Source organism: Ascaphus truei, chromosome 17, assembly GCF_040206685.1.
Source record: "Ascaphus truei isolate aAscTru1 chromosome 17, aAscTru1.hap1, whole genome shotgun sequence".
Lineage (NCBI taxonomy): Eukaryota > Metazoa > Chordata > Amphibia > Anura > Ascaphidae > Ascaphus > Ascaphus truei.
This window is the reverse complement of record NC_134499.1, coordinates 28,794,369-28,821,695: the sequence shown is the minus strand read 5'-3', so window position 1 is coordinate 28,821,695 and position 27,327 is coordinate 28,794,369. Positions and strand designations below refer to the sequence as shown.

At 43.4% G+C, this 27,327-nt stretch overlaps 1 protein-coding gene across 4 annotated transcripts in view; it reads right to left on the bottom strand.

Annotated features, from left to right (window-relative positions):
* CELSR3 (cadherin EGF LAG seven-pass G-type receptor 3) overlaps positions 1–26,871 on the bottom strand; it is an 88,519-nt gene extending 61,648 nt beyond the window's left edge. For all 4 annotated transcript variants that reach the window (XR_012788603.1, XM_075574525.1, XM_075574527.1 and 1 more), the window contains exon 1: positions 21,896–26,871. Coding sequence is in view for 3 of the 4 variants with exons in the window: in XM_075574525.1 (XP_075430640.1) it covers positions 21,896–26,624 (4,729 nt within the window). In the remaining variant the exon portion in view is untranslated. The remainder of the gene's footprint in view (positions 1–21,895) is intronic.
* Positions 26,872–27,327: the final 456 nt, after the last annotated feature.

The following is a 27,327-nucleotide window of genomic DNA, read 5'->3' as shown; positions in this document are numbered from 1 at the left end:
CGGTCTCACAGTGCTCCGGGTAGAAGCATTTACATGAACTAATCGTAATCACCAGAGGGAAAAGCCCTCCCCAGGTTTATAATCAAAGAGTAACATAAACGCAGCTAAGCAACTACAGCAGTACGAGGCTCGTGGTCGCAAAACAGTCGGAAAAGTCGCCATAGTTGTGTAAGGGCCCTAATGCATGACCGTAGAGCCTTTGACGTACCCACCCTACCTATAAAACACTTCCCCATACAAGAAACACCCCCACACAGGTCTGGGGGTTCCAACGGTAACTGCTTGTATTAAATGACCAACGTAACAGTTAACCCAGGGTTGCGCAAACTGGGGGGGCGCAAGATTTTCCAAGGGGGGGGGGGTGCGGCGGTTGCAGAGGTCCTGCGCTCTCCTCCAAGGCATTTAAATTAAATGCCGGGGGGCCGTGCGAGGCCTCTGTAACATCTCCGACCTTGTCTTCGGCAACACGTCGCCATGGTAACAAGGCGTCAAATGATGCCACGAGGTCACGTGTCCTCGCGTGGTCATGGCAACATGATGTTGCATGACCCCGCTGCATCATTTGACGCCAGAGGAGAGCAGGTAGAGGGGCACAAGGGGGGAACTTTGCGCACCCCTGAGTTAACCGATACACTGCTTGAGTGCCCACCCAACCCAAAAAAAATCCAAGAGTGCCAAACCATGGCCCGCTCCCCCCTGCCAGGAACTACACTGTCCTAGTCAACCCATATTATTCATAATCAGCTGCAAGGATGAGCTCAGGTACCCATCGTCCTGTGAGCTCTGCCACTAGGTAGGTATTATCGTACCAAAAAGAGACCCTCCTGGCAGGGTTATAACACACTTACCAATCAACTGCCCATGACACAGGCAACACCCGCTAACTCCCCTATTCAGCATCAGGTTTCTCTTTACCTTTAGATAGATAGATAGATAGATAGATAGATAGATAGATAGATAGATAGATAGATATTGCTGTCTGCTGTCTACAAGCACCTCCTAAATCAATCTCCATCAAGTATCCTTCTAATTTATCCTCCTTTAATTTATAAGTTACCTGTGTATTCTTGTTTCCCAAATGCATAACCTTACATGTATCTGTATTAAACCTCATCTGCCATTTACCTGCCCACGTTTCCATCTATTCAAGTCCTTCTGAAGAGAAATTACTTCCTGCTCTGATTCTACTACCTTACACAATTTAGTATCATCAGCAAAGATGGACACTTTGCTCTTTATGCCAACTTAAAGATCATTAAGAAACAAATTAAAAAGCAGGGGTCCCAGTACCGATCACTGAGGTACTCCACTCACCACTTTAGCCCAACCTGAAAAAGTTCCATTTTAGATAACCCTCTGTTGTCTGTCCGTCAACCAGTTTTCAATCCAGGTGCAAATATTTTCATCGAGTCCAATTTGCTTTATTTTGTACACTAACCTCTTTTGTGGAACCGTATCAAAAGCCTTTGCAAAATCTAAGCAGCCCACATTGGCTGCATTACCCTGGTCTTAAATCCTACTTACCTCCTCAAAGAAACTATTAAGGTTAGTTTGGCATGATCTATCCTTCACAAATCCATTCTGACTATTACTAATCATTTTGTTTTCCATTAGATATTCCTGAATATTATCCTGTACTAAACCTTCAAGTACTATTGAAGTCAGGCTTACAGCTCCGTGATTTAACTCTCTTTTTAAATATAGGCACCACCTCTGATTCCGCCAATCTTATGGTACTGAGCCTGTGGAAATGGAGTCCTTGAATATTAAATGTCATGGTTTGGCTATTACTGAACTTAACTCCTTGAGATCTCTTGGATGTATGCCATCGGGGCCAGGTGCCTTATTTACTTTCAGTTTTTCAAGCCGCTTATGAACTTCTTCCTCCGTTAACCAATTGGTCATTAATATGGAGGTTGTGGCTTCCTCCTGCGACACTACTATTGCAATTGATTCTTCCCTGGTAAACACAGAGGCAAAGAATTTGTTTAATACCTCAGCTTTTTCCTTATCGCCAATAATCTGCCTACCCATCTCACACTGAAAGGGTCCTATATTTTCTTTTCTCATTTTTTTTGTTATTAAGGTACTTAAATAACTTTTTAGGGTCGATCTTACTTTCCATTGCAATCCTTTTAATATTTTAATTTTTTCATATCTCTCTCTCTTTAAAAATAAATAAACAACACAAATTGAGATAGAATCCGCACGGCATGATATAGAATAAGATATAGGGAGGGATAGATGAGAAGATCAATACAGGGGAGCGCTATGCCCTACAACTAAATAATTCTCCTTCCCCAGTGGCCCTCTCTCAAGCCCCTGCGACCTCCCCCAGAGGGGGATTAACCACCTGACTGACTGTCCCAACCGCCAAGTAAGGAAAGAAGGTGAGGAAACCAAAGGGGGTGGAGGGGGGCTTGGCCTGGCGCTCATGCTGCCCCTTTACCTACAACTCAGGGCTTCTTTTTGAGAACAGATTTCCTTCCAACTTTAATGTTCTAGGAGCTGTATTATGTGTGTATGTGTGTATGTATGTATGTATGTATGTAAGTATGTATGTATATATGTATGTAAGTATGTATGTATATATGTATGTAAGTATGTATGTATATATGTATGTAAGTATGTATGTATATATGTATGTAAGTATGTATGCATATATGTATGTAAGTATGTATGTATATATGTATGTAAGTATGTATGTATATATGTATGTAAGTATGTATGTATATATGTATGTATACCTTTATTTATATAGCGCTTTACAAACACAGTACAGGGAATTATAATAATACTATAAGTGCAGCAAAGTCAGACAATAGGAAAGGAAATCCCTGCCTCGGAGAGCTTACAATCTAAGGGGTATGTTGGGAGACTTACAGAGACAGCAGGTGAGGGAATAAGTGCTGTAGATGGCAGTGCTTGGCCACCATGGTTAGTAGGAGTGACTGAGTGTGGGACAGTAGCCATGAGTCCAGGCTATTGGGACGCTTCTTTAGCGAGGTGAGTTTTAAGGTTGGTCGGTATTAAATTAGGTGAGATAACACCATTAGTAGGGAAAGAGGTGGCAGGTATGTGTGGGTGAGAGCAGGTGTGTATATGGCTGGGTCCAGGATTAGGAGAGATATCCCCAGCAGCAAGAAGGAGGATAGAGAGAGAGAGAGAGGGGAGGGGAGGGGAGAAGAGGATTTGTGGAGATTTGTGAAAGAGAAGGTGTACAAATCAAGCCTGGCAGGGCGGGGTAGCATTGAAGATTAAGCAGCATCTTAAAAAACTGAGTCTATAGATGTGTACAAATTGTCAGGGCATTTAGAAAGACCTTTGCATAGTTGTTGTTGAAGTGCAGAGTCCACGTCTTCTTGTATTCTTCATCTCCTGTTCAACTCCACTATTAACTACACAGACACTTCATACAGTATGTGGCACTTAAGATGTTACACAGCCATATGCCACAGCCAAAACAGTATGATAGAAAGGCAGATCGGTTGCAGGCTTTGTTACCGTTTAGGGGACCCAGATTGGAGTTCTTCATAGATGGAATTATAGTGCCCAGAAATGTCAAAATCTCACCATTGAAAAAAAGACTTGTGAGGTTGTGAAAACATCTGCACAGTGTAATTCGATGATACAGAACTGCAATGTTGCTCCTCTCCTAGGTAACACAATCCTACAATGAATATCACATTTCCAAGCATGGGCTGCTATTTGCTACTCCAAAAACACAATAAAGAACATACAGTATAACTCAGGGGTGGGCAACTCCTGTCCTCAAGGGCCACCAACAGGTCAGGTTTTAAGGATATCCCTGCTTCAGCACAGGTGGCTCAATCAGTGGCTCAGTCAAAGACTGAGCCAGTGATTGAGCCACCTGTCCTAAAGCAGGGATATCCTTCAAGAGTCAATCCAAGCAGCTTAAAAAAATAAAAAATATTTTTATTTTATATTAATATATACAGCATTTTATTACCTTTATTGAAACTGACTTACCTAAGCTGCTGATCGATTGGTTCTCCTGTGATCGATCGCAAAATCCTGTTTCCCAGGGTTCACTAAATGGCTGCCTTTCAGTTTCAAATCAATACTTCAGTCAGTGTAACTCGTCAGCTACAATGTATTATTATACTACTACAGTAACATTATCTATTGTTACAGTTTGCAGCTCAAACTGCTGGGAATTTTGGCAACAAATTATCACAAACAGGAAAGTGTTGCAAAGATCTTGCACTGCTGGGGAAGGTGGGCTAAAGCCTGCTATAGAAATCAAAGTCAATTTAACAGCAAAATTCCTGAGCTCTTCATCCCCCAAAACCTCCTTCTATGTTCGCAGCAAAGGGTGCGCTCTGTGAACACACCTCTGCTAGGTATTTGAACTAGCACACACTGTATAATTCATCATGTATCCCTGTCACGGTAGTAGGTGTCCCCTCCACAGTGCCCAGACATTAATCATTGCTGGCATTTGCTGCACCAGTCATTGATAACTGGGTCGACAAGACATGCTGCAAAATGCCATCAACCCCTTCGCTGCAGGATGGGTTAACGACACAATGCGTGGCTGATCCGTTGGGGACTGTGTATTTTGCGGATCACAAGCACACTGGTTCTGGGGGTCACAATAAAATTAACGTTCTCGGCATATGTTTCCCAAAATATAAGCGATATTTTTCTAAACAGAAAAACTTTCACAGGGACAGGAATAAAAAGTAACGGCTGTATCACATTTTCTTTCTCGCCTTTGAACTGATTATAATACAATTGCACCGTCAAAAAGTTCAGCATAAAAGCTAAAGTCCGCTAAGATTTCCGAGCTAGGAGATCTGGAATCAGAGTAAAACCCTGTCTAATCTCCCTTGATGTGGAATACTCCCCCTGGAAGGCAAGTGTTCAATATTCACTGCCACTCTTTTGTGACAATGTATCCATTGATCAGACAGTGTCTCTGTTGGTTTTAGTGATAGGCACAGTGGACCCTTTCCAAGCTGATAACGAAGTACATCAATCATTATCATGGAGTTCAAATAGAAACATGACAAACTAACTACTTCACTGCCAGGGTGCGTAGGGGGAGGGGGGGGATCCACATTTAAGGGGTTAAGTAGAAATGAGATCTCAAGAAATAAAGTGGCACATGTAGCTTTTTCTACTGGTGTTATATATGATGCCAGCCCTGCATTACAACACATACATAGAATATGGGCTCAGATGCACACAAGGGTGCTAAGATTTACACCTTTACTCTCAATTAGTTGAGTGGGAGTAAAGACGTGCTATAGCTTATACAGCTATACACACCCTTTTTGTGTATGTGGGCCTTGCAATGGTAATGCAAAAAGGGCAGCAGGCATTAAATTGTAATTGCCCCCATGCAATAAGGGCCTGAAATGCATGTCTGGCATGTTAAAGGGAAGGATGGTTGGTCCAGTAATTGGTCGCTACGGTTGTGGTTGGTGTAGTTTGGTCTCTCTTGTTCAGTGTGACAGAAGAGAACTGCCAAGTCTGTGCCCACCACAGCTATTTGAGCAAGAGTTATTATACATCTGTGCTCTCAGTATGTCCATATTGACCCCACTCATGATTCTGCCTGCATACTGGGTTACTGGTAATAAGTGCAAGCTGCTGGCATTATGTTAATATCAGTAGTGCCCTCAATAGTGCTATCTTTTGCACAGCAGTGCCATGCCAATGCCAGCTCCATCTTGGGTAACGCAAGCAGTGCTGTGTTTTGTATTTAACAGCCCAGTGATGTCATTGGTCTCACAGACATGACTCGTATATCGACCTTGCTTGTAGCAATACTAGCCAAACTGCCCAAGGTAGAGAAAAAGATGTGTGTGAGATGTGATACCCAAGTAACATACACTAAAGCATCTCTATCTACATGTCCTTTTGCTTCCCCCACATCTGCTTCCAGCTACACGATATAGTGCCACAGTAACCAGATCCAAAATGCCACAAGCATAAGAAAAATAACATCGACGGAGTGTTTGCAGGCTTTGTATTTCATTAACAGCTAATGAAAATACCTCTTGTGAGCACATTCACATGTCTCAGACAGGTCTGCAGCCCGGCTTTTCACCATTATTTCTTAGCATACAGCGCTTCCACTGCAGCCAGGGATTCTGGGAAATGACATGCAAATGAGCACACAGTGTTACCTTTTTCTTCTTATCCATATTAACATGGACCCCTATAAGCTTATGCCTGCCGCATTACACAGCTTTTCAGCACAGCCTAGAGCAGTAATTTTCACACAGGGTTCCGCGAACACCCCTCAGGGGTTCCACAGCTGCCAGGGTGGGGGAGCTGGGACAACTCTTCCAGCTGTCCCGGGCCCGGCGGCCCGGCGGCACCCCATGCAGCAGTGACCCAGCGACTCCCGAGCACAGCAGCAGCCGCCCGGGCGCTTTCATCCTTCCTCTCCCTGATCCTGTCGGCACCAGAAGTCGCATTCAACTTCCGGCTGACAGGAGGAGGGAGCGGAACAGCGCAGCACCGCAGGCTCAAAGAGTTGTGTGTGTGTGCACACGCAAGAGGGAGGTAGGAGAGTGTAAGGGGAGAAGAGAGAGAGGGGGGAGAGTGTAATGGGGCAAGAGAGGCGGGAGAGTGTAATAGGGCAAGAGAGAGGGGGAGAGTGTAAGGAGAGAAGAGAGAGGGAGACATTGTAAGGGGGCAAGAGAGAGGGGGAGATTGTAAGGGGGCAAGAGAGCGCGGAGAGTGTGAGGAGTAAGGCCTCGGGCATGGTCAGCGCTTATGTAAGGGGGGAGAGTGTAAGAGGGTAAGAGAGAGGTGGAGAGTGTGAGAAGTAAGAGAGAGGGGGAAAAGAGAGGGGGAGTGTGTAAGGGGGGAGAGTGTAAGGGGAGAAGAGAGAGGTGGGAAGAGTATGAGAAGAGAAGACTGAGAGGAAGTGTAAGGGGGAAAAGGTGTAGAGAGCGAGAGAGAGAGCATAAGGGGGAGAGAGCCTAAGAGAGGGAGGGGGCGAGCGTGAGGGAGTGTAAGGGGGGAATAGAGAGAGGGGCTTGTGTGAAAGGGGGGAAGAAAGAGCGCGACAGGGGCATGTGAAATAAAGGAAGAGAGAGAGATGGGGGCATGTGAAATGGAGGAGAGGGAGAGACAGGGGAAAGAGGGTTGGGATTTCCCAGAATTTCACAATCTAATTCTAGGTTTCATTAACCAAAAAAAGGTTGAAACCCACTGACATAATGTATAGAATTGCATAGCCAATAAACCTCCTCACACACAGCTGTTTAGACCTCTTGGCTCTCATCAGTGGCTCTCGTTTACCCTGCGGGTAAAATGTGGAAGCTTAAAGCGCGTCAGTCATTTAGCTCCTAGTTCCACCGTCTGGGAATATTCCAGCCCAGTTCTTCGCTGTATTATCATTTGCTAGCAACTGTTAGCAACATTGGTAAATAGAGGAAGAACTGAAGAAACACCAGGTTGGACCGATCACACTGGGTATTGCTGCTTTAGTTCACATTATCCCGGTGCAAGATTTGTACGACTAATACTTTTATTATTAATAATCAAAACACTTGTTTCATTTATGAGGTTGAACGTTTGCTCAGGTTTTAGCCCAAGAAAAAGACCTGTTTGAAAATGAATAGCATTAATCAGACAGAGCGGGTTTCCCTATTTGTCCTGCTTCAGCTAGATTAATACGTTTCATCTAGATTCAGTAACAAGACTTTTAGCCCAATGTGCACAGCACACGTTTCACGTGTCTCTTACTGTAGTTTAACCATGCAGAAGTAAGCATAGGGCCCTGCTGGAAGGTGTGTAACCCCATGGGTTCATTGTCACTGCAGCAACAACGTAACTTAGGAATTTGCTTTCTCTGCTGTAAAGCAGTGTTTCATGTTCAATGGAAATGCTACTTTGTAAAATGATACTAAGTATCTGTTTACACTTACACCTTCCCAAAGATCATTCCCCTACAGCAAATATAATTTATGGCAATCTCGCAGGACACACAACCCAAAGGTACTGTACGTTGGTGTTGTGCGTGTCCACCACACACCCCTCTAACGCACAATAAAACTCAGAAGGGGAGCTCTTCCCCACAATAGAAGATTGTCATAATGCAGTCTCAGGGCAGGTGTGTTCATACACTTAGGCCCCAGATATAGTACAGGCGCACGCGACGGAGCGCATGGTGTCACGTGCGCCTGGACGAGAAGCGATCCGTGGCCTGTAGGATTGCGTGACGGGGAGGCGCGGCGAGAACGTGCCCATGATGTCATGTGAGCGGTTCGCCCTCATTGGCTGACCCGCACACGGGACCGGGCCATCGCATGGCCAAATCAAAACATTTTGTCTCGTGTAAAATCGCCCGCCCCGCCGCTCTCGCAGCCCGTGTGCTCTATGGTCACCCTCATTGAGGTACAGCCTTTTGTTTCCGGTGCGCGCGACGTCGCTCGCGCCGTCACACGGACTATGGCCGCAGCCTTCGAGCTGAGACAGGAGACAGTCTTTGGGAATAGAATATCATGGGTTGCAATGATGCGAGTTTGATTCATCCTCATTAGTGTCACAGGACCCTAATGCATCACTGCTCACTTTGCCACGGGAACTGGGTTAATATATTTGGGGGGGGGGGGGGAGTGTCTGATGTTTTACAAAGCTAATATGGATGATCAAGTACTGTCCTTATCCCTAGGTATCCCCTTCTGGAAATGCTATCAATAGAACTTTGTAAGACTTGTGCCTCACAAAAACGTGGCGTATTAAAAGAATTCAGTGAATGAAAAGAGATATTGAAGATGTATCTGCAAAATGGAGCGTGGGTGACAAAGCCATTGAGCTGACGAGGTTGATCACAACTGTGCTGTGTAGACTACATGGACGTGTTATGAATTTTGCTTTCAGGTGCCAAAATGACCACTCATCCTCACTCTTATCTTTTCTGAGTTGCTTTGTGCATTATGTCTGTCTCTTTTTCACCCTCACAGAGCAGGGGGTCCCTTCAACCGACTGTCTTGCTCCTTTTCCTATCTGCTTTACCTGTTAGTTCAAAGAAGAAAAAAAAAACAACCTATGATATACAATATCGTCAATATTATAGAGATCTGCAGGGATTTGCATTAATAAATACATCTTCCTTGCACTGCTGGCTTCCGCCTCATCATGCACGGTAAGCAAAGAGCAAGAGGCTGTTATGGTAGCAAATAGGTCTCAACTTAAACAGTAATTTGCATTTAAACAGATGCAGCCATACAGTATATTAGCAGCTGAGAGATGGTCTGGTATAAAGGGGGGCGTTTGTGACAAGGAGTTTTTGCTCACAGAATGATTGACCAGATGCATTTTCATTCTGCTCACAAAGGGATAAAATGCACTTTGTTCACTGAGTATTTCTGTGACCCTTGATTTTTTTTTGTGTGTGTTTAAACCTCTTTTAACAAACTTGTTTTTATGGTGTCTGTAGCAATCATTGTTGTTCCTTTTTTAGTACTCGGGAGATATCTGGTTTGGGGAATGGTGAGAGAAAAAATAGCTGCTATTTCCTCATATAAATGAGTGGGTCGTGTGAACCATCGCTAACAATGAATACTGTAAATACACCTCTAAAGGGAGCAAAATATGACTGAGGAGCCAGGTTTGATACACTCTGTTACAATGTGTGTTGCTTAACCCCTCCCTAACTCTTACTGAATCCCTCCAAGGTGTAAGCAGACACAAGTGGGACAAGAGCTCAATATTTTGATGCATGAGACAAATGTTTCTCTTAGCAGGTATTGAATAGCAGAACTAATACTTGGACACTTTTGACTATAATAAGAACATGCACTTTTCACTATAGCAGCGTTAAAACGCGTAATATACCATTTTACACCGGCTGCCATGGTCACACATTCAAGCCTCAAGGCTGACAGGTTGGTCATCAAATGAGCTAGGTGTATGAAACAAGACGACTAATGCATTCATGTTATTCTCAGAGCCAAGGCGCTCATGTATGTGCTTTGAATACACAGGGTGGCTAGCAGGGTCCTCACACAATACAGTGATGGGCTTTCTCTTTCAGGAAAAGCGGTGGCTTGTGTGCCGTGTGTTCCTGTCCAAAGAAAGATAAACCAATTCCAATTTGTTACATTCAGGGCCAGAGAAGCTGCTTTGAAATGGCAGTTTCAAAACATGGGGATGGTGGTCTGCCTATCTATCAAGGCGGGATTACACACACAGGCCAGCCTGTTTCATAGGACCCATGAAAGGCACCCGGGGAACTTTTGAAATTGTGCAACAAAGGGTAAGGGAATAATTATATTGTTTGATGAGCCTTTCCAAGCTCTTTATTTTCCGCCAGCGATGACATTTGTCAAAGTCAAAAGCACACGCTGTAATCAGACTGTGAAATTAGGAAGCCCATATGAAAAACAGGTTTCCAGGACAGATACTAATCTAGGAGACTAGGGACAAGACGGGAGTGGGCAGGGGTAATTCCATCCATGAGGAATGGCTCGTCAGGAGGTCCAGGTAGGAAAGGCACTTGCAAACTCAATACATAAGTGATGATGAAGGCAGGTGTAAACAAAGATAGAGGGGGCTGTGACACAAGGGTGAGGATACAATGAAGACACAACACAGACCACACAAATTTAGAGATTACGTATGAATGCAAAGAAAAGTATGTTTTGATGCAACGCTGCATTTTTTTTTGTAAGATTGCACATTTCTTGCATTCTGCACAATTTCAATTTCTATTAAAGAAGCTGGCGGATTTTTTTTTTTTTTACATGAACAAAATAAAGCTGCAACATGGACACAGATATTCCTACATCGCATTATAACGTGTGGGCCATGTGTGGCAGGCCTCTCTAGCAGAAAATGGGTTAATGTCTTAAAACAAAAGCAAAATCACACCCCCAACTGCTTATCTCAGAGCTTTGTCTGTGGGGAAACTACATTAGGAATTACTGTAATGGGGGGTTAAAATTAGTACTTAAAGGAGCAGTCCGTTCAGTTTCCTACGTGTGTTTTTTTTTAAATCAGTTCTGTAGTTTACTAAAAAAAAAATTATTCAACTCTTAATGCCATCTTTAATGAGTTTTAATATACTGAGCATCCTTTGATTTCTATAGCAGGCCTCAGCCCGCCTCCCCAGCAGTGAATACAAAAAGGATGGGGGAGCACAATGGTCTACAGAGCCTGAGGAAGTCCAGTACTTGGACGAAACGCGTTGCTCTTTACCTGGAACATTTTAAAGCACATTACAGAGGAGGCGGAGGTGTAGTTGCAGCTCTCCAACCGGATGCGGAAAAGAGAGACCCCCTACAACTATACACCACACTGTCTACCCCTTGCATATACCTTCCACAGAATTGTATTCTGTGTTTGTTTTTATTTTATTTTTCATGTTTAATTAAAGAAATCCCCCTGGAGCGGCACTGTGAACCAACGAAGTAAGTGGCCGATACATCAAGAAGAAGAACCCGCATCGCAAGAAGAAAAGCCTCATCAGAAGCACACGGGACTCCCAAAGAAACCCTGATGTGACTGGGCTTACACAAGGCCGTGTAAGTTTCATATACCTTTATTTTATTTCACCTTCACACCAACACACATACACCCATGTGTGCCTATCCTTCCAATTAGATATTAGACACCTGAGCCACCACACCCGCTCAGGATTTAACTGCTTCACCTTAAATAGCAATTACCAGTTCTATAACACTGCCTGTTTCCAACCATTGTGCTCCCCCATCCTTTTTGTATTCATTACCTATAAGGGTCCTGGATAGATCCTGCTGGGGTTCCGAGTCACAAGAGGATACCACTCGAAAACCATTTACAGGCAGTATTACACCACCCTTTTTATACTTCTGCACATCAGATAAGCCACACAGAGATAGCGCCCGGGTACCTCCTCAAACAAACGCCTCCCCAGCAGTGCAAGATCTTTGTAACACTTTCCTGTTTGTGGTCATTTGTTGCCAATGCCCCCAGCAGTTTGAGCTGCAAACTGTAAGAATAGCTAATGTTCCCTTGGTAATATCAGGATACATTGTAGCTGCTGAGATAGGCTGAGCGTATACTGGGTGCGAAGGCGTTTGCGCGTGCGCACGCACCGTGTACAAACTGCAGGATCCCTTAGAGGCCGCCCACTAGTGTGCGCGTGCAAGACGGAGCGCGACGGCGCGACCGCAGTTTTGAAAAGACAAAAAAAATTGTCTTTTCAAGCGACGGCCACGTCACGTAAGCGGTTCAGCCAATCACGGCCGTCCAGCTCCGTGACATCATAGCCACACCTCCGCCACGCTCCCCCATCGCCTGAAACAGTATGTGCAGAGATCGCTTGAGCTGGGCCAGTGCCACGCCATGTGCGCTCTACACTCTCAGCCTCACACTGACTGAAGGATTGATTGAAACTCAAAAGCGGCCATTTCGGGAACCCTGGGAAGCAGGGCCTTTGCTGATCGATCACGGGAGAACGAATCGATCGGCAGCTTAGCTAATTCGTTTTCCATAAAGGTAATCAAAGGCTGCATATATTTTAAAGTGCCGGTTGGATTGGCTCTTTAAACCTCTTCATGATAATTTTGGCCACCCAATGGGCAATAAGTTACTGGCCCCTATGGCCACAAAGGGTTTACAGCACATACTAGGAGTTGGATAAGGAATATCCATTGGTTTGCAATGCACTGCTAGTGAAGGGGGTTTTATGAGATCAATCAGCATCCAAACGTCTCTCTGTTTCATAGCACTCGGGTCATTATTGTTGCTCACAGATTCTTGTACAATTTTACTTTCTGGAAGACAATCTCCATCCAAGTGCCCCGGTTGGTGAGCTTTGTTTTGCTTCCCCCATCCTATTCCTCTAATCCACATGAACTCACACAGCATGACAGGCAAGGACGTTTAGAATAGAAGGCTGCCGGCCTGTGCTCTTGCATTCAATCTCTAACCCTCCCCCCCAAGGCTCTTATATTCACAGTCAGCAACTGTGATCATCTCCGAAACTCAAGACTTCAAAGAGACTTCATCAGTTACCTTCCAACAGGGCATTTCTCTGCCTAGCAAGCAGTCTGGCAGAAGATGCTCCAGACGGATAAATCTTGCATTCTAACCGCAAAATTGATCTCTGAGGGATTTTAACTTTAACTATCCCTTGCAGTCATGTGTGTGTGGTATTTGTTTGCTTGAAACTCCAGCTTGCACTCTAATATAAGCAGCTCCTATGGAGAGGGGGATAGGAACGAAGGGGACGGTACAGAGGGAACACAAGAGAGAGCTATTTATAGCCTATTCAACAGGATATTACTCAACTTATGCATTATACATGAATATTATATGAGTCGTATTTCAAGGATTAATTAAAACTTTGAGCTGCTGGAGGGGCCAAAGTGACTTCTGAAATGTTCATACGTTGAGCTAAGTGGGTCATTTAAAGATTGTTGCTAAGGAACCACACAGCCTTTTCACCCTCATCTTGCAGCCAAGAGCTGCTTAGTGCAGTGACAATGCTCTGGAGAAGTACCCCATGCCTCCTCAGAGTTCTTCCGATACAGAGCGATGGGTTAGTTCAGCAGTGGAGTGAAGGCATTGGATAATAAGACACATTTATATAGTAGTTTAGAATGCCAAAACACATTACAATTCCAGTGTTCCGGTCTTCAGGGCTTATAACAATATTATTATTATTATTATTTTTATCAATAACTTACAAACAGAGACAAAGATGTGCTACCAATGTATCAAGTATCAAGTATCAACCAAAGCACTAGTCTAAAAAAGCCCAAATATATTAAGTGTGATACTACAAGTTGTATCCAAATGTCCATCTATAAATGGTGCAGTTTTCCTTTCTCTTTTGGGTCAGTTAAATCCTCCGGGTTTATGTGTCAAAAACCTTTGCATCAAATGTAAAAAACAACTGATTCAAATCACAGTGTGTTGTTGGTGGGAATCAAAAACAGCACTTTATGTATCTGAGTCCAACATTGTAACTGTTATGCATCAGTCCTGGTTAAAAAATAAACCAGTTAATCTCAGACTCTGGATGGCAACCTCCATAAGCATATGTTCACATTAATTAAACTACATTTTTATTTCTCCTGCCCCTCCCTCCCCCCTAATATCTCCCATACCTAGGAGTGAATATTCCCCCAAACTATAGATCTCTGTACACTTCAACTTACCCTACAATGATTAAAGAATTGAACAATGACTTACAGGCGTGGGGAAAGTCTTGCATATCATGGATAGGGAGAGTGAATTCTGTGCAAATGAACCTCCTTCCAAAAATGATGTATTTATTTAGGACTGTGCCTATTCCAGTTCCACTTAAAGCTACAGTTCAGTCAATATCCTGCATGTGTGTTTTTTTTAAATAAATCAGTTCTGTAGTAAGAAAAAATACTTTTAGCATTTTCTGTTTTAAAAAAAAACAACTTTGAAAGACCAATTTTTTTGTATTCTATTTTAACAATCATGCTTGTTCCTATAGCAACGATTTACATTCCCCATATTTAAAGATGTCGCCAAATTTTGCCGATCAATAGACGGAGAACGAATTGACCGGCAGCTATGCAGTTCTTTAGGTAATTAGAGATTGCCCACATGAAACTATTGAAGTAAAAAAATAAAAATAAAAAATAAATAAAAAATAAAAAAAGAAAGACTGAACTGCAGCTTTAAAGATCTAAAGGGACTGCAGGTTCATATCTCCTGTTTTGTTTGGGGTGGGAAACATGCTAGCATTAAAAAAAAAAGCCACATTATACAGGCCCACAGAGCATGGCCACTTAACATACTGTAGCCTGTATAACTCCACTCATTCATTTTTTTAATTGGCAGACTAAGATACATGAACTTGCTAAGGCTTACTTTTCTTTACCATTCAGAAGTCCATGCCAAAATGAGGTTGTATCAACTTTTATCTAAAAATATAGTAACCCAACGCTATGCTGTAGACACTGGCCATTCTTAGAGATGGGTGAATTAGTCAAAATCGGATCCAAAGGTGGATTTGATAGTTAAAAATTCGGGCTGATGCTCCTGAAGCCGCCATCATTTTCAATCCGCATGCATTTCCAAACTTATAAATATGAGTCGGATGCTGATCCTCTGATTGAGCCACCTGTGCTGAAGCAGGGACTGAGCCACCTGTGCTGAAGCAGGGATAGCCTGAAAACTTAACCCGTTGGGGGGGGGGGGGGGGTTTGAAGACTGGAGTTGAGCACCCCTGCACTAGAAGAGATGAAGAATGCCAGTTTCCTTTCACAGACTGGAAGCACAAATGTTACACTAAATAATATCCCCCCCCCCCCCCCCTCCCCAGCGCCTTCTACATAATGGCTTAGTGGAAGAAGAAAAATAATAATACAAATGGAGTTTTTCTGAACTCCAGGCGGCAGGGCTATCGGTATGTGACTATCACTCCAGGAGACTTTTTTCGGTGGATCAATTTCTGCTCTGAACACTTGCTATTGATAGGTTGCCTGACATGTTCTTGGCTGGGAGAGCAATTGAGCATCTCAGCAGTGAGGCAGCCGCTTCGGAGACAGGGTGTGATTATGATAGGTTTCTCCAGGAAATCAGATGCCATTATGTTTTGGGCCACTTGTCTTGCCTCCATGCTGGGTAATTTATGGGCCATTCTTATGAATTCACTCTGAGACCGAGATTGCAAGACCTCTCTCCCTCTCTATTTTTTTTTATTTTTTTATGCACAGTTTTGTGCAGCAACCAATTAACAAAAAAAAAAAAGGTGTTTCTCCCTTGTGACATTGCTAGTAGAAAGGGTAATACAAGGAATGCATCTTTAATTCACATAATAGGAAACAGAGGTAGGCAATGGATGTGTGTGCAGAAGATTAGTCTAAATGAAAAAAAGAACTAAAACTAGAAGAAATGTAGAAACAAAAGAAATAATAATAATAGCATGATCTTGTATAGCGCTGCTAATTTTATGTAGCACTTTACAGGGGCATTTTACAGGCACAGGTCCCTGCCCCATGGAGCTTACAATCTATGTTTTTGGTGCCTGAGGCACAGGGAGATAAGGTGACTTGCCCAAGGTCACAAGGAGCTGACACCGGGAATTAAACCAGATTTACCTGCTCCAAACTCAGTGTCAGAGTCAGTGTCTTTACTCACTGAGCCGCTCATTCTCCCATAAAATTGGGCCTTATAGCAGATTTATCCAGCCGCTCCTCCTTCACTTACAGTGCACCCCACAACTGGAACAATCTCCCGGAGACTCTCACAGCGGCCACCAAGTTCTAAGTTTTTTCAAAACCAAAGCTGTCTCACATTTTAATCTGGCCTGTAACTGTTACATACGCCCATAACTTATATTATCTCTAACTGTGCATGCAATGTCTTGTATATAATGTATAGCCCTGCTCACTTAATGTAACTATGTATTTATAACCATGTATCTGTCATCATAACTCTGTGTGCCGGGGACATACTTGAAAATGAGAGGTAACTCTCAATGTATTACTTCCAGGTAAACGCCCCTCCCCCCCCTTCCCCCCCCCCCCCCGCCCTTCCACTCCATGCCCCCTGCCCTTCCCCGCCCGGGCAACGCCGGGTATATCAGCTAGTAAATAAATAAAATAAGATTTGATGAGAACTCTCAAAGAAGACAAAAACCTGTCCACTCAACTCTATACGTAATAGAACAGTATGAATGTTAATTAAATTCTAGGTCGACCTCTGGTTTTAATTAACCGATCGTTCAGACATTGAGGCACTGTACATCTGCCTGTGCACTAGAGCTTCATTTATAGTTATTTTTATATTTTGTGGGGAGGGGAGTGCAAACATCCGTCCACTATGGATCTCCACCTCTGTCCCTTACATATGCAGCTTAATACAGATACAAATACACCTTTTTAAAAGGAATATTTGTTTCTGGCTTGGGAAGTGCACGAAATGTTTCATTGTATATACATGTAGTGGTGAACAGATACAATAATAAAAGATCAATATTTGGGAGGTGAGTTTGGTATTCCAAATCACTTTGATGCTGATGCTCATAACCTCACCCTTCTTTCCTAAGACAACATGATTAAAATCCTTATCATCACATACATTGTAGATTCATTAAAACTGTCATTATGGTTACCACTCCCAAGGTCAAAAGTTTGGAAACGTGCATAGCTGTTTGGCTGAACTCTTTCAATTCTGTTTCTTCATTATACCAGAAATGTCATCAGAATCAGCCCATGATCCATTATGAGTAGCAGATAAGGTTATAATATGTAATTAAATGATGTAGAAAGATACATCAGGAAATGAGTGAGTAAATCAGAATGCAGACAGAGACTCCGAGGATAAACCCATAGCCGGGCATTTCCTTAACACGTAATGGTATGTTCGCACAGTATGTAATGGATGTACTTGTTTAATAGCTGCCATGTGGCGCTAGATTTGGGCAAAGAGAGTCCAAAAGCTTGGCATTCGCTCTTTCATTTCAGCCATCAATGTCAGATGTATAACCTGTGCAGTAAGTGGGTATTTATCGCTCGCACTGAGGGGCTACTCAGAGACCAAGAAAGGTTGTGGTGGTAGGGGACTCCATTATTAGGAGGGAAAATCTGTTGCCCTGATGGCATGAAATAAACAGTTTGCTGTCTCCTGGGTGCTCAGGTTCGGCACATTGCAGATCGGGTAGACAGATTGTTGGGAGAGGCTGGGACTGACCAACGCGGCGGTCTTTGTACACATTTGTGCCAATGACAAAGTAAGAGATAGATGGAGGGTCCTAAAAAACTATTTTAGTGATCTAGGCCACAAGATTAAGGATAGGGCCTCCAATATACAGATAGTATTTTCTGAAGTACTACCAGTGTCATGCGTTACCCCATGCAGACTGTTGGAGCTAAGGGAGGTTAATGCATGGCTAATAATAAGAAAATGGTATAGGAGGGAGAGTTTGGGTTTTTTAGAGCCCTGGGAATCCTTCTCTGAGAGGTGCTATCTCTATGGTAGGGATGGATTGCACCTCAATGAAGAGGGGTATTCTGTGCCGGGGTGGAGGATGTTAAAAATATTGTAGGAGATTTTAAACTAGGAAGGAGTGGGTAGGGACACGAAACAGATAATGACCAATACAAAATAGATAGGAATGGGGAGATAGATGGGGGTCATGGAGGTAGAATGGGGGGAAGTAGGATGTTGGCAATTGGGGAGACACCCATATTCAATACAGATAATAATAAAAAAACTTATAAAGACTAAATCCAATTCAAGTAGAAAAGCCGGATCAGCTAAGATAACAATAGCACAAACTGGGAAAAAAAACGTAAATGCATGCTTGCTAATACAAGAAGCTTGACAGTAAAATGGGGGAGCTTGAATTAATAGCTACAAAGGAGTAGTATGATATCATAGGCATTACTGAAACATGGTGGGATGCAACTCATGACTGGGCAGTTAATATACAGGTTTTTGTTTCCATTTATCGGAGGGATCGAGCAAATAGAAGAGGTGGTGGAGTATGTTTATATGTTAAACCGGTTCTAAAACCTATTATAGGGGAAGATGTTTATGAAAGGAATGATGAACATGTAGAGACCTTGTGGATAGAAATTAGCAGTGGAGGTAAAAGTACAAATAAAATATTGGTAGTGCCATAAAACACCAAATATCTGTGAGATTGCGGAAGCCAAAATACTTTTGCAAATGGAAAAGGCATCAAAACGAGGTCATGTTTGCATAATGGGCGATTTTAATTATTCCAGACATAGGCTGAGCTAATAGCGCCGGCTACATTGACGGCGACGTGACCGGTGATGTCACCCATCGCCGTTACAAAAGTTGTAATTCAGTGTTTGCCATGTCGCTGGCTGCAAGGGACGGTGACGTCAGGCAGAGGCTCTGTGATTGGATTATTGCAGGCACGTGGTTCGGCCGTCGCGGTAAATATTAATATCTATCGACTTTGGCGATTTTGGTCGCGCTGTCCCGTCGCTCCCACTATAGGCGCACGCGATGGATTACATCTACTTGCTTTGATATACAGATATAGGATAAAGTATCTGTCGTCTACATTTAGCATAGGTTGAACTTGATGGACGTATGTCTTTTTTCATCCTCGTCTACTATGTAACTATGTAACCCTAAACAGAGCCTTTGGGCTTTGCATTAGTCCTGACAGGCCCTTAAGCTCTGAATATATAACTGGACACTTGCACTTGTTAGAAAGGGAATCCTTGTGGATAACTCTCCAAACCAGGTCAGATGTTCACCCCGTGCCTGCTTTCAGCCCACGTGTTTTACCTAACGTCTCATTATCAGTTTGCGAGCTAAATACACATCTATTTGAAGTCAGCCGACATAAGCAAAGTAAAAAAAGAAAGCATATCTCTTTCAGGAAAGTCATCTGCTACGTGTGTGTATTTTTGGCTTTCCCTTCCCCGCGGATCCTAATGAAATCCATCTTCTGTAAATACCTACCAAGACCAGTCTCATAAAATAAAAATAAAGAGATGAGGGGCAATGTGCCTTAATAGACCACACCGCACCATCAGAAGAGACTTCATGCTGGCCCTGTAATATTTATTTCCCACAACAAAATGTACTTTGGAAAAGTACATTGCCTGTTTACAAATAATGGAAGTGCTGGAAGGCATGGCACACCGGGCTATGAAAGGTGACATTGGGAACAGTAGGAACAACCAGTGGGATATAAATGACTAAAGCATCTGGGGGAAATGTATCAATGTAAAGAAAGTGCACACGGAAGTTTGTTTTCATGTTTTGCTCCTATCAGGGGTGGGTAACTCCAGTCCTGAGGGGCCAGCAACAGGTCAGGATTTCCGGATATCCCTGCTTCAGCACAGGGGGCTCAATCAGTGGCTCAGTCGAAGACTGAGCCACTGATTGAGCCCCCTGTGCTGAAGCAGGGATATCCTGAAAACCCAAACTGTTAGTGGCCCTTCAGGCCTGGGGTTACCCACCCCTGCTCTACATTCTGCTCGCGTTTGCGTCAAATGCAAGAAAGTGTTTATTACATTTGACGCAAATTGTTGGCCGGAAAAGTTTACGCCAACTCAGACTTGGTAGGTTTTTAAAAAAAAAAATGCAAATACAAGATACAAAGTGGCTCCTCTCGAACTCGCCCTGCTGTCACTCGCCCCAAATCGCAAGGTGACGCGCACAGCACAAAACCTGGAGCAAAGATCTTGATACATTAACGCATGGGGACGCAAGATGAAAATGACCCAATTGGCGCCAATTTTGCTCCAAATTTGCCTTGATACATCATCCCCCATCACGTCTCATACAACGTCCGCAAGCACTTCTGAAACATCATACTCTGCAGCTACAATGTATCAAGGATCAGCTAAGTATATGAGAACATTCCGTTTGTCCTGATTTGGTTTTCACATTGGGCAGACTGCACAACAAAGCTTAGGTTAAAGATGTGCAATGCACTAAATCCATTTACGGACAGCAAACACTTCATCCTTTTGGACACTTCAACCAAAACCCGACTGAAAACAAGAAATAGGTTGCAAGCTAGGGACAATTAAGGTTGTAAATAGGTCGAACAGTTGCAAGAAAATACCCAAATACAATAAGCAGAGATGAGGGAAAGGTTTCAAATAAAAGCAATTTGAGTCGAAATAAGATTACAAGGTTGAATGTAGATGTATTGTACTTGTGCATATTGAAAAATATATTTTTGTTCTGATGCTCAGTTCAGAGTGAAAAATAAAATAAATGATGCTGTTCGACAAAGATAATTTTGAGCATTTTGTCACCTCCATTAAAACAGTCAGTAGCACTATATTCTTGACTGATAAATGCTTTTTTGTGGGATAATTACAACATGATGAAAGTTGACACACTGTGGAAGAGTGGAATTGATCTTGCATATATGTATATATTTATATACCTGTTTAACGGTGTTACTGTATTAAAATAAAGCTGGTGCACAAATTCTCCAGCCACAGCAACATACATTGAAAGGCTTTCTGCATATTTGGTCATCAGTGTATGAGTCTACAGGAGTACAGCATCAATTTGCCCTGCAGATACAATTAACCCCTGGAGAGCCCTAATCTCGAAAAAAAGCGATGTAGACTCCTGGCTTCTCTGAACTAGAAACATTATCACACCACAAAAGGCACACACTCCATTTTCATAAGGAAACAAGGGACTTATTTTCTCATCTCTCTCTAATAAGTCTTAGGTGAGAGAATATTCATGGCGGTGGACGAGGTTATCTGGAAGCTCATGAATTATGGAAGACTTATAACTGAGTCTGTCATGTGCAAGGAAAGAAAATGCCAGCCCACTGTGTTAGGGCCTGCTTTAGTACATTAAAAAGGACAATATATATTATTATCAACTGTTCCCAAGTGAGGCCTGTTCTTGTGTCTCTATAATAAAAAAAATGATTTTGTATGGGCTGTGCAACTTGCTCATGTTCAATACATTGGATAAACAACAAATTATTCCATGTTCTCTCTGATGCCCAACATATTATTATTATTATTATTATTATTATTATTTTCATGTCCGGTGACATTAAATCAATGTAAATCAGAACCTATTATGAATACAAATATTACAGTGTCTTAAAGATATATGTGTGTTTTTAAACAAAGACGCAGAAAACATTATTGGGGTATGTCAATGAATTACAGTTTCCCACTATTACTCCCTTGGCTTTAAAACCTTCAAACAACAGCTGTGAGAAAGGGCTCGCCTGCTGGTTATTACAGCCAGTTAGGTGTCTCTAAAAATTAACAAGTTGGCCTAGGAAAGTGGCAGTGCTGAGGTTGTATTTTCTTTAAGAAGAATTAACTTTGGAGCATCTGGGAGAATACAGAGATCATTAGCAGCAACATACTGTGTTTTGAATATCTAATGTGGATCTAAGCACAACTTTCGTGAAAAATCTAATATTTAAATGTATTAAAGTCAAGAACTGTCTTACCTGTCACTGTTACCAGCATTGATGCCACCAAAGGACGGTTGTTGTCCAGCTTCCGGCTCAGCCTTAGTTCCCCACTGGAATGGTTCACTATCAACAAATTTAACTCATTGCCACGCTCAAAAGTGTAGAATAGTCTGTCTGATACATCTGGGTCATAGGCGGGTATCTTTCCAATGACACCAGAGGGGAAAGTGTTGGAACTGTTAGAGATGTAGTTATTGAAGAGTATCTGGAAGTTTTTTAGGATAGGGCTATTGTCATTTTGATCAATAAGCTTAATGTGGACAGTAGCTCGGCTAACAAGGGGAGCAGATGTTGCCTGGACCACAATTACATACTCCGCTTTTGTCTCATAATCTAAATCTATGAGAGCAGTGAGCTCTCCAGAAAAAAAATCCATTTGGAATATCTCAGGTATGTTACCTTCGACAATTTGATACATTATCTGGGCATTGAGACCTTCATCAGGATCAGTGGCTTTGATTTTGGCTACAACTGAACCAACAATGCTATTTTCTTTTACGAAAACCTCAAATTCATCTGCTGGGAAAACCGGTGCATTGTCATTGACATCCTGAACAGTGACTTGAACACGTACTGGGCTTCTCTGTGCAGGTATCCCTCTATCTACAGCATAAGCTGTCAACTCATAGATAGGGACACTTTCTCTGTCCAACTTTCGGACAGTGCGAATGATCCCTGAGGTTGGTTCAATGGTGAAGTCACCATCTCCATCTTCTCCATTTTGAAAAGTATACTGGACCCTTCCATTGACATGGGAGTCCCGGTCAGTGGCAGAGATCTGTAGAACACTGGTAAAGGGAGTGGCATCCTCTGAGACTATTCCATGATACTGTGTGTGGACAAATTGGGGAGCATTATCATTCACATCATTCACTATAATTTCTACGTAGGTGGTATCAGATTTTTGAGGGATTCCATTGTCTTTTGCCACAACAGCCAGAGTGTAAGTCATCTGATCTTCATAGTCCAGCTGTGCATGTAGTGTGATGGCTCCAGTGCCTGGGTTTATACGGAACTGAGGGATATTATCTTCCAGATAATAAGTGATCCTGGCATTCTCTCCCACATCCTCATCTGTTGCACTGATTATCACCACTGTGGTTCCAATGGGACGATCTTCATTAATGTCAATGGGGTAATGTGCACTATGAAAGACTGGTCTATGAGTGTTTGCATCAGTGATGTTGATGTGGACGTAGCAATTGTCATGAAGTATGCGATCAGAGGCAGTCACAGTTAGAACATAGCGTCTTTCCTGCTTGTAGTCAAGGGGCAAAGACAGAGTAATAAGTCCCGATGCCCCCTGTGTACTGATAGCAAAACGGTTGCGGGTATTTCCCCCAGTGATCTGGTATGTAATAGCACTGTTCACATCCCTGTCTATAGCAGTTACACTTAGTACACTAGTTCCTACTGTGGCATCTTCATTTAAACGAATCAAATACTCCTTTTGGGTAAACTCTGGATGATTATCATTCACATCCATAACTGTGATGGTCACACTGGCAGAAGCAGATAAAGGTGGGTTTCCATGATCTCGAGCTTCTACTCCAAATACATAATATTCTAAATTCTCCCTATCCAGAGGGCCACTAACTGTGATCCAGCCAGTGGCACTGTTGATGACGAAGGGGGTATCAGAAAACACCCCCGTTATCTTGTATTCCATGCGGGCGTTTTCCCCATAATCTGCATCTACTGCTTGGATATGAATCACTGAGTGACCTAGAGGCACATTTTCTAGCACAGACACTTGAAATGGAGTACTAACAAATATAGGGGAGTGGTCATTGATGTCCACTACTTGAATACTTATCATGCCTGTGTTGTTTGACAGAGGGGGACGTCCTGCGTCCTGGGCCCGGACTCTGAGTGTATACTCCCTCTCTACTTCAAAATCCAAGGTTGCTACCACCTGTATCTCCCCAGTCACAGTGTCAATGGAGAACTGTCCTCTACTGTTACCACTTATGATGTTATAATGGACTAGAGCATTGCTGTCTTTGTCAAGGTCAGTTGCTATAACCTTCAGGATCTCTGTATGAGGTCTGATATCTTCTCTTACCTGAACTATGTAACGTTTCTCACTAAACTGGGGCACGTTGTCATTTTCATCCAGAACAGTAATATCAACTTTAACAGTGGAAGACCTGGGGCCCGGCTCCTTACCTTGATCGTTGGCCTCCACAATCAAGGAATACTTCTCCCTTTTCTCCCTATCTACCTGGCCACTGGTGGTGATCAGACCAGACCGAGGGTCTATTTCAAAAACCGAATGAGCTGCTTGCTCGTTTACAAAACGATATCTGATGTTTGCGTTGGCTTGGGAATCAATATCTGTAGCCCTCAGCTGCAAAATGGGGTAACCTTCCTCGACATTTTCTCTAATGCTCTCTCTGTATTCTGTCTGCTCAAAGACTGGGCTGTGGTCATTTCTGTCGGTGACAGTGATGGCAACCATAGTAGTTGCTGAAAGACGAGGATTGCCATGGTCTATGGCAGTAATCCTAAAATAATGTAGATCCATGCTTTCCCTGTCTAGGATTTCTACAGTGGAGATTAAACCTGTCACTGAATCTATATTGAACAGCTCCAAAGACTTACTATTCATCAGAGCATCCATGCTATAGGAAATCCTCCCAGGCGCCCCTGTATCTGGGTCTTGTGCTGTCATGGTTATCACAGGGGTCCCAGGAGGCTGATTTTCAGCCACCTGAACCTGGTAATTATAATGGGGGAAGTGAGGGTGGCGGTTGGCTGCCCTTCTAGTTCTTATTAATGGCAGGGGTGCCCTCTCTCTACTCCCCCCACTGCTCCTGTGCTTGGCATTCTGTGGGTGTGATGATATATGTGTGAGCTGGAATGGATCCGGCTGCTTGGCTTTGCTGTGCTCTAATTGTTGACGAGGAGGATACCGATCGATATTTGAATGCTTCCCAAGATCCATTTCTGGGAAAGTAGTTTTTAAGCAACCTTTGGTCGAGTTAAATGGGTAATAAACAGAACATGGTTCTTTCTTGTGCAGCTGATGCTGGGAGCCCGAGGGTCTCTCTGGGGAGTGGAGATCTGCAGCTACATCCACTGTGGGAGCTGTTTGATCTGGTGGTGCTGAATCCGCCTCTCCCCACGTGCTGACCCCAGCCTGCTGCTTAAAGCCTTCTTGAACACATATTTGCAAACACACATCCCAGATCAGGTTACAGGATTGGTTACGAACAGATAAACCGCAACACTGATTAACATCCTTTTGCAAGCATTGGCAAAGGCTCTCCAAGCACTTAGTTAAGAGTAAACATTCATCAAAACTCAAACGTGGGTGGATAGGACAGCAACGGGTCAGTTTCATACTCACAATAACCAGGGATATAGATTGACCAGGTTGATTTTGAATCTGATGTTTTCCCTGCATGTGACAGTCAGATGTTTTAATCTTCCAGGAATCCGCCCTTACTTCCATTAATCTATACAGGAGTGGGTTGAGATGTTTCTTTTGACATAGTTTCATAAACTGGAACACATGCTGCTTCAAGCCTTGCAATAGCTCCCTGGTGTCCACCCCTGGCTTCTGACAAGTGGAATTGACAGTCAGAATCAGGCAGCCCCAAATTAAATTCCTATCGCAGGCAGATCCGAGGAGCCCCTTGTCAGCTGCACAATGACACCGGCTAGCACATTTACACAAAGCTCTTTCCCCACACGAATCTCTGGGGCTATAATTTTCAGCGCTCTGACAAGATCTGCCAATACTATACATTAAAAAAGCTATATGAACATGTCCATCCACATTCAAGTGACTTGTTTTATTCTGATACGTCTCTCTCCCGGCTTCAACCTCCCACGAGAAACTAGTAGAAAAGCAACATAAGAGGAAGACATGATTCACGTTGGGAAGGCAACTGTTTTTTATTCTGATGTTCAAAATGTGTTTTGTGGAACTCCTCTTATTTATTTTCCTATTGCTTGATGCGGCACAATGGAGAAAAAAATTCCATGTTGGCTGGCAGTGTTGTAAAATAGTGTCTTTTCTGTGAATCTTAAGGCAATGGGGTCCGAAGGTGAGAAGAGATATACAAACGCATTTGGAATCTATAGGTAGCACGTTTGATTTTGTAATCCAAGAACAGAGGGAGAATTCCCCCTTCCACCTTGGATTTGTTCTGTGTCCCTTTAATTCCCCCTCTCTCTTTTCAAGCACACATCCAGAACTTGGCAGGTAAATGCAGGTGCCCTTTCCTGGTTCTCCTCTGCTCATGTAGCTTCCTAAAGACATCCACTCGCATTTATGGCGCAAACATCTCCCCCGTGTCCTGCTTATGCACTTTGCAAAGCTGCAACCTCTCAATGCTTCAGTGATCCCCCTGGCAGTGGAGGGTCCGCACTTCCCCACGCAAAGGGTTAAATTCCAAGGGTACTCACACTGCCCCTCCTGGCTGCCATTGCCCCTGGCCTGACAGGCTCTCTCCATGCACTGAGCCACAGAAGCCCACTTGATTTCCCAATGAAGCCCTTGGACTGAAGCCCCCTCCTCTGCAAGGCTCAGCTTCTCTTTGCACATGACTGGAGGGGAAGCAGGGAGCCGGATTGCAGCTGTCTCCCAGGTCCCAGCATGCTTTCCCAGGCTGGAAGTGAACAAAGGGATGAGGAGGAGGAGAAGCAGCGGGAGTAGATGGCAAGACAGGCTTGTTCCCAACAGCAGAGCAGCCATAGTATCCCTCCTTGTCTCCTGGCACAGAGCAGCCCTCACTGGCCAGTGCTACACCCCTCCCCACCGTCCTCCTTTCTGTCTCCTGGCCCTGGCACCAACCATTTACTCGGTGCTCCCTCTCCTCACAGGCTGATTCTCCGGGCGCAGCATCTCCTCACCCTCCCTTCATTCAGCACCAACATGGCTCCCGGCAACCCTGATGGTACGCTCCAACCCCTACCTCCCTCCCCTGTTTTTCCAGGGGCAGCAGTTGGTAGACCCCACTGCACATGCGCTGTAGCGAGAGGTGAGTCAGAAACAATGGGATGAGGCGCCATCTTTGGTGTTGGCATTGGGGTGAGCTATCCAAGGTGCTGAGGCTGGGGAACCAGATGATGACATGAAAACCTGCCCACATTTGTGCTCACAGACGTTTCCCTTCGTGTGTTGGGTACGGCCCCTAAATAGAGCACTGGGAATTGTGTGAGATGGGTCTGTGCTACATGCATTTTTATGAATGTAAAGCCATAGACATAGAAATAATTATTTGGCAAAGTGTCCTGCATAAAAAGTCAGGTTATGGTATTTTAAAATGATCTGATGCTAAAAAATAAATACTTAAAAAGTCATTTTTGTCATTGGAAATAAACCTTACGTTTTATTTTCATGAATAATGTAATAACAGAAGTCAATAGCACCATAAAACTCCTAATACTGTTTGACC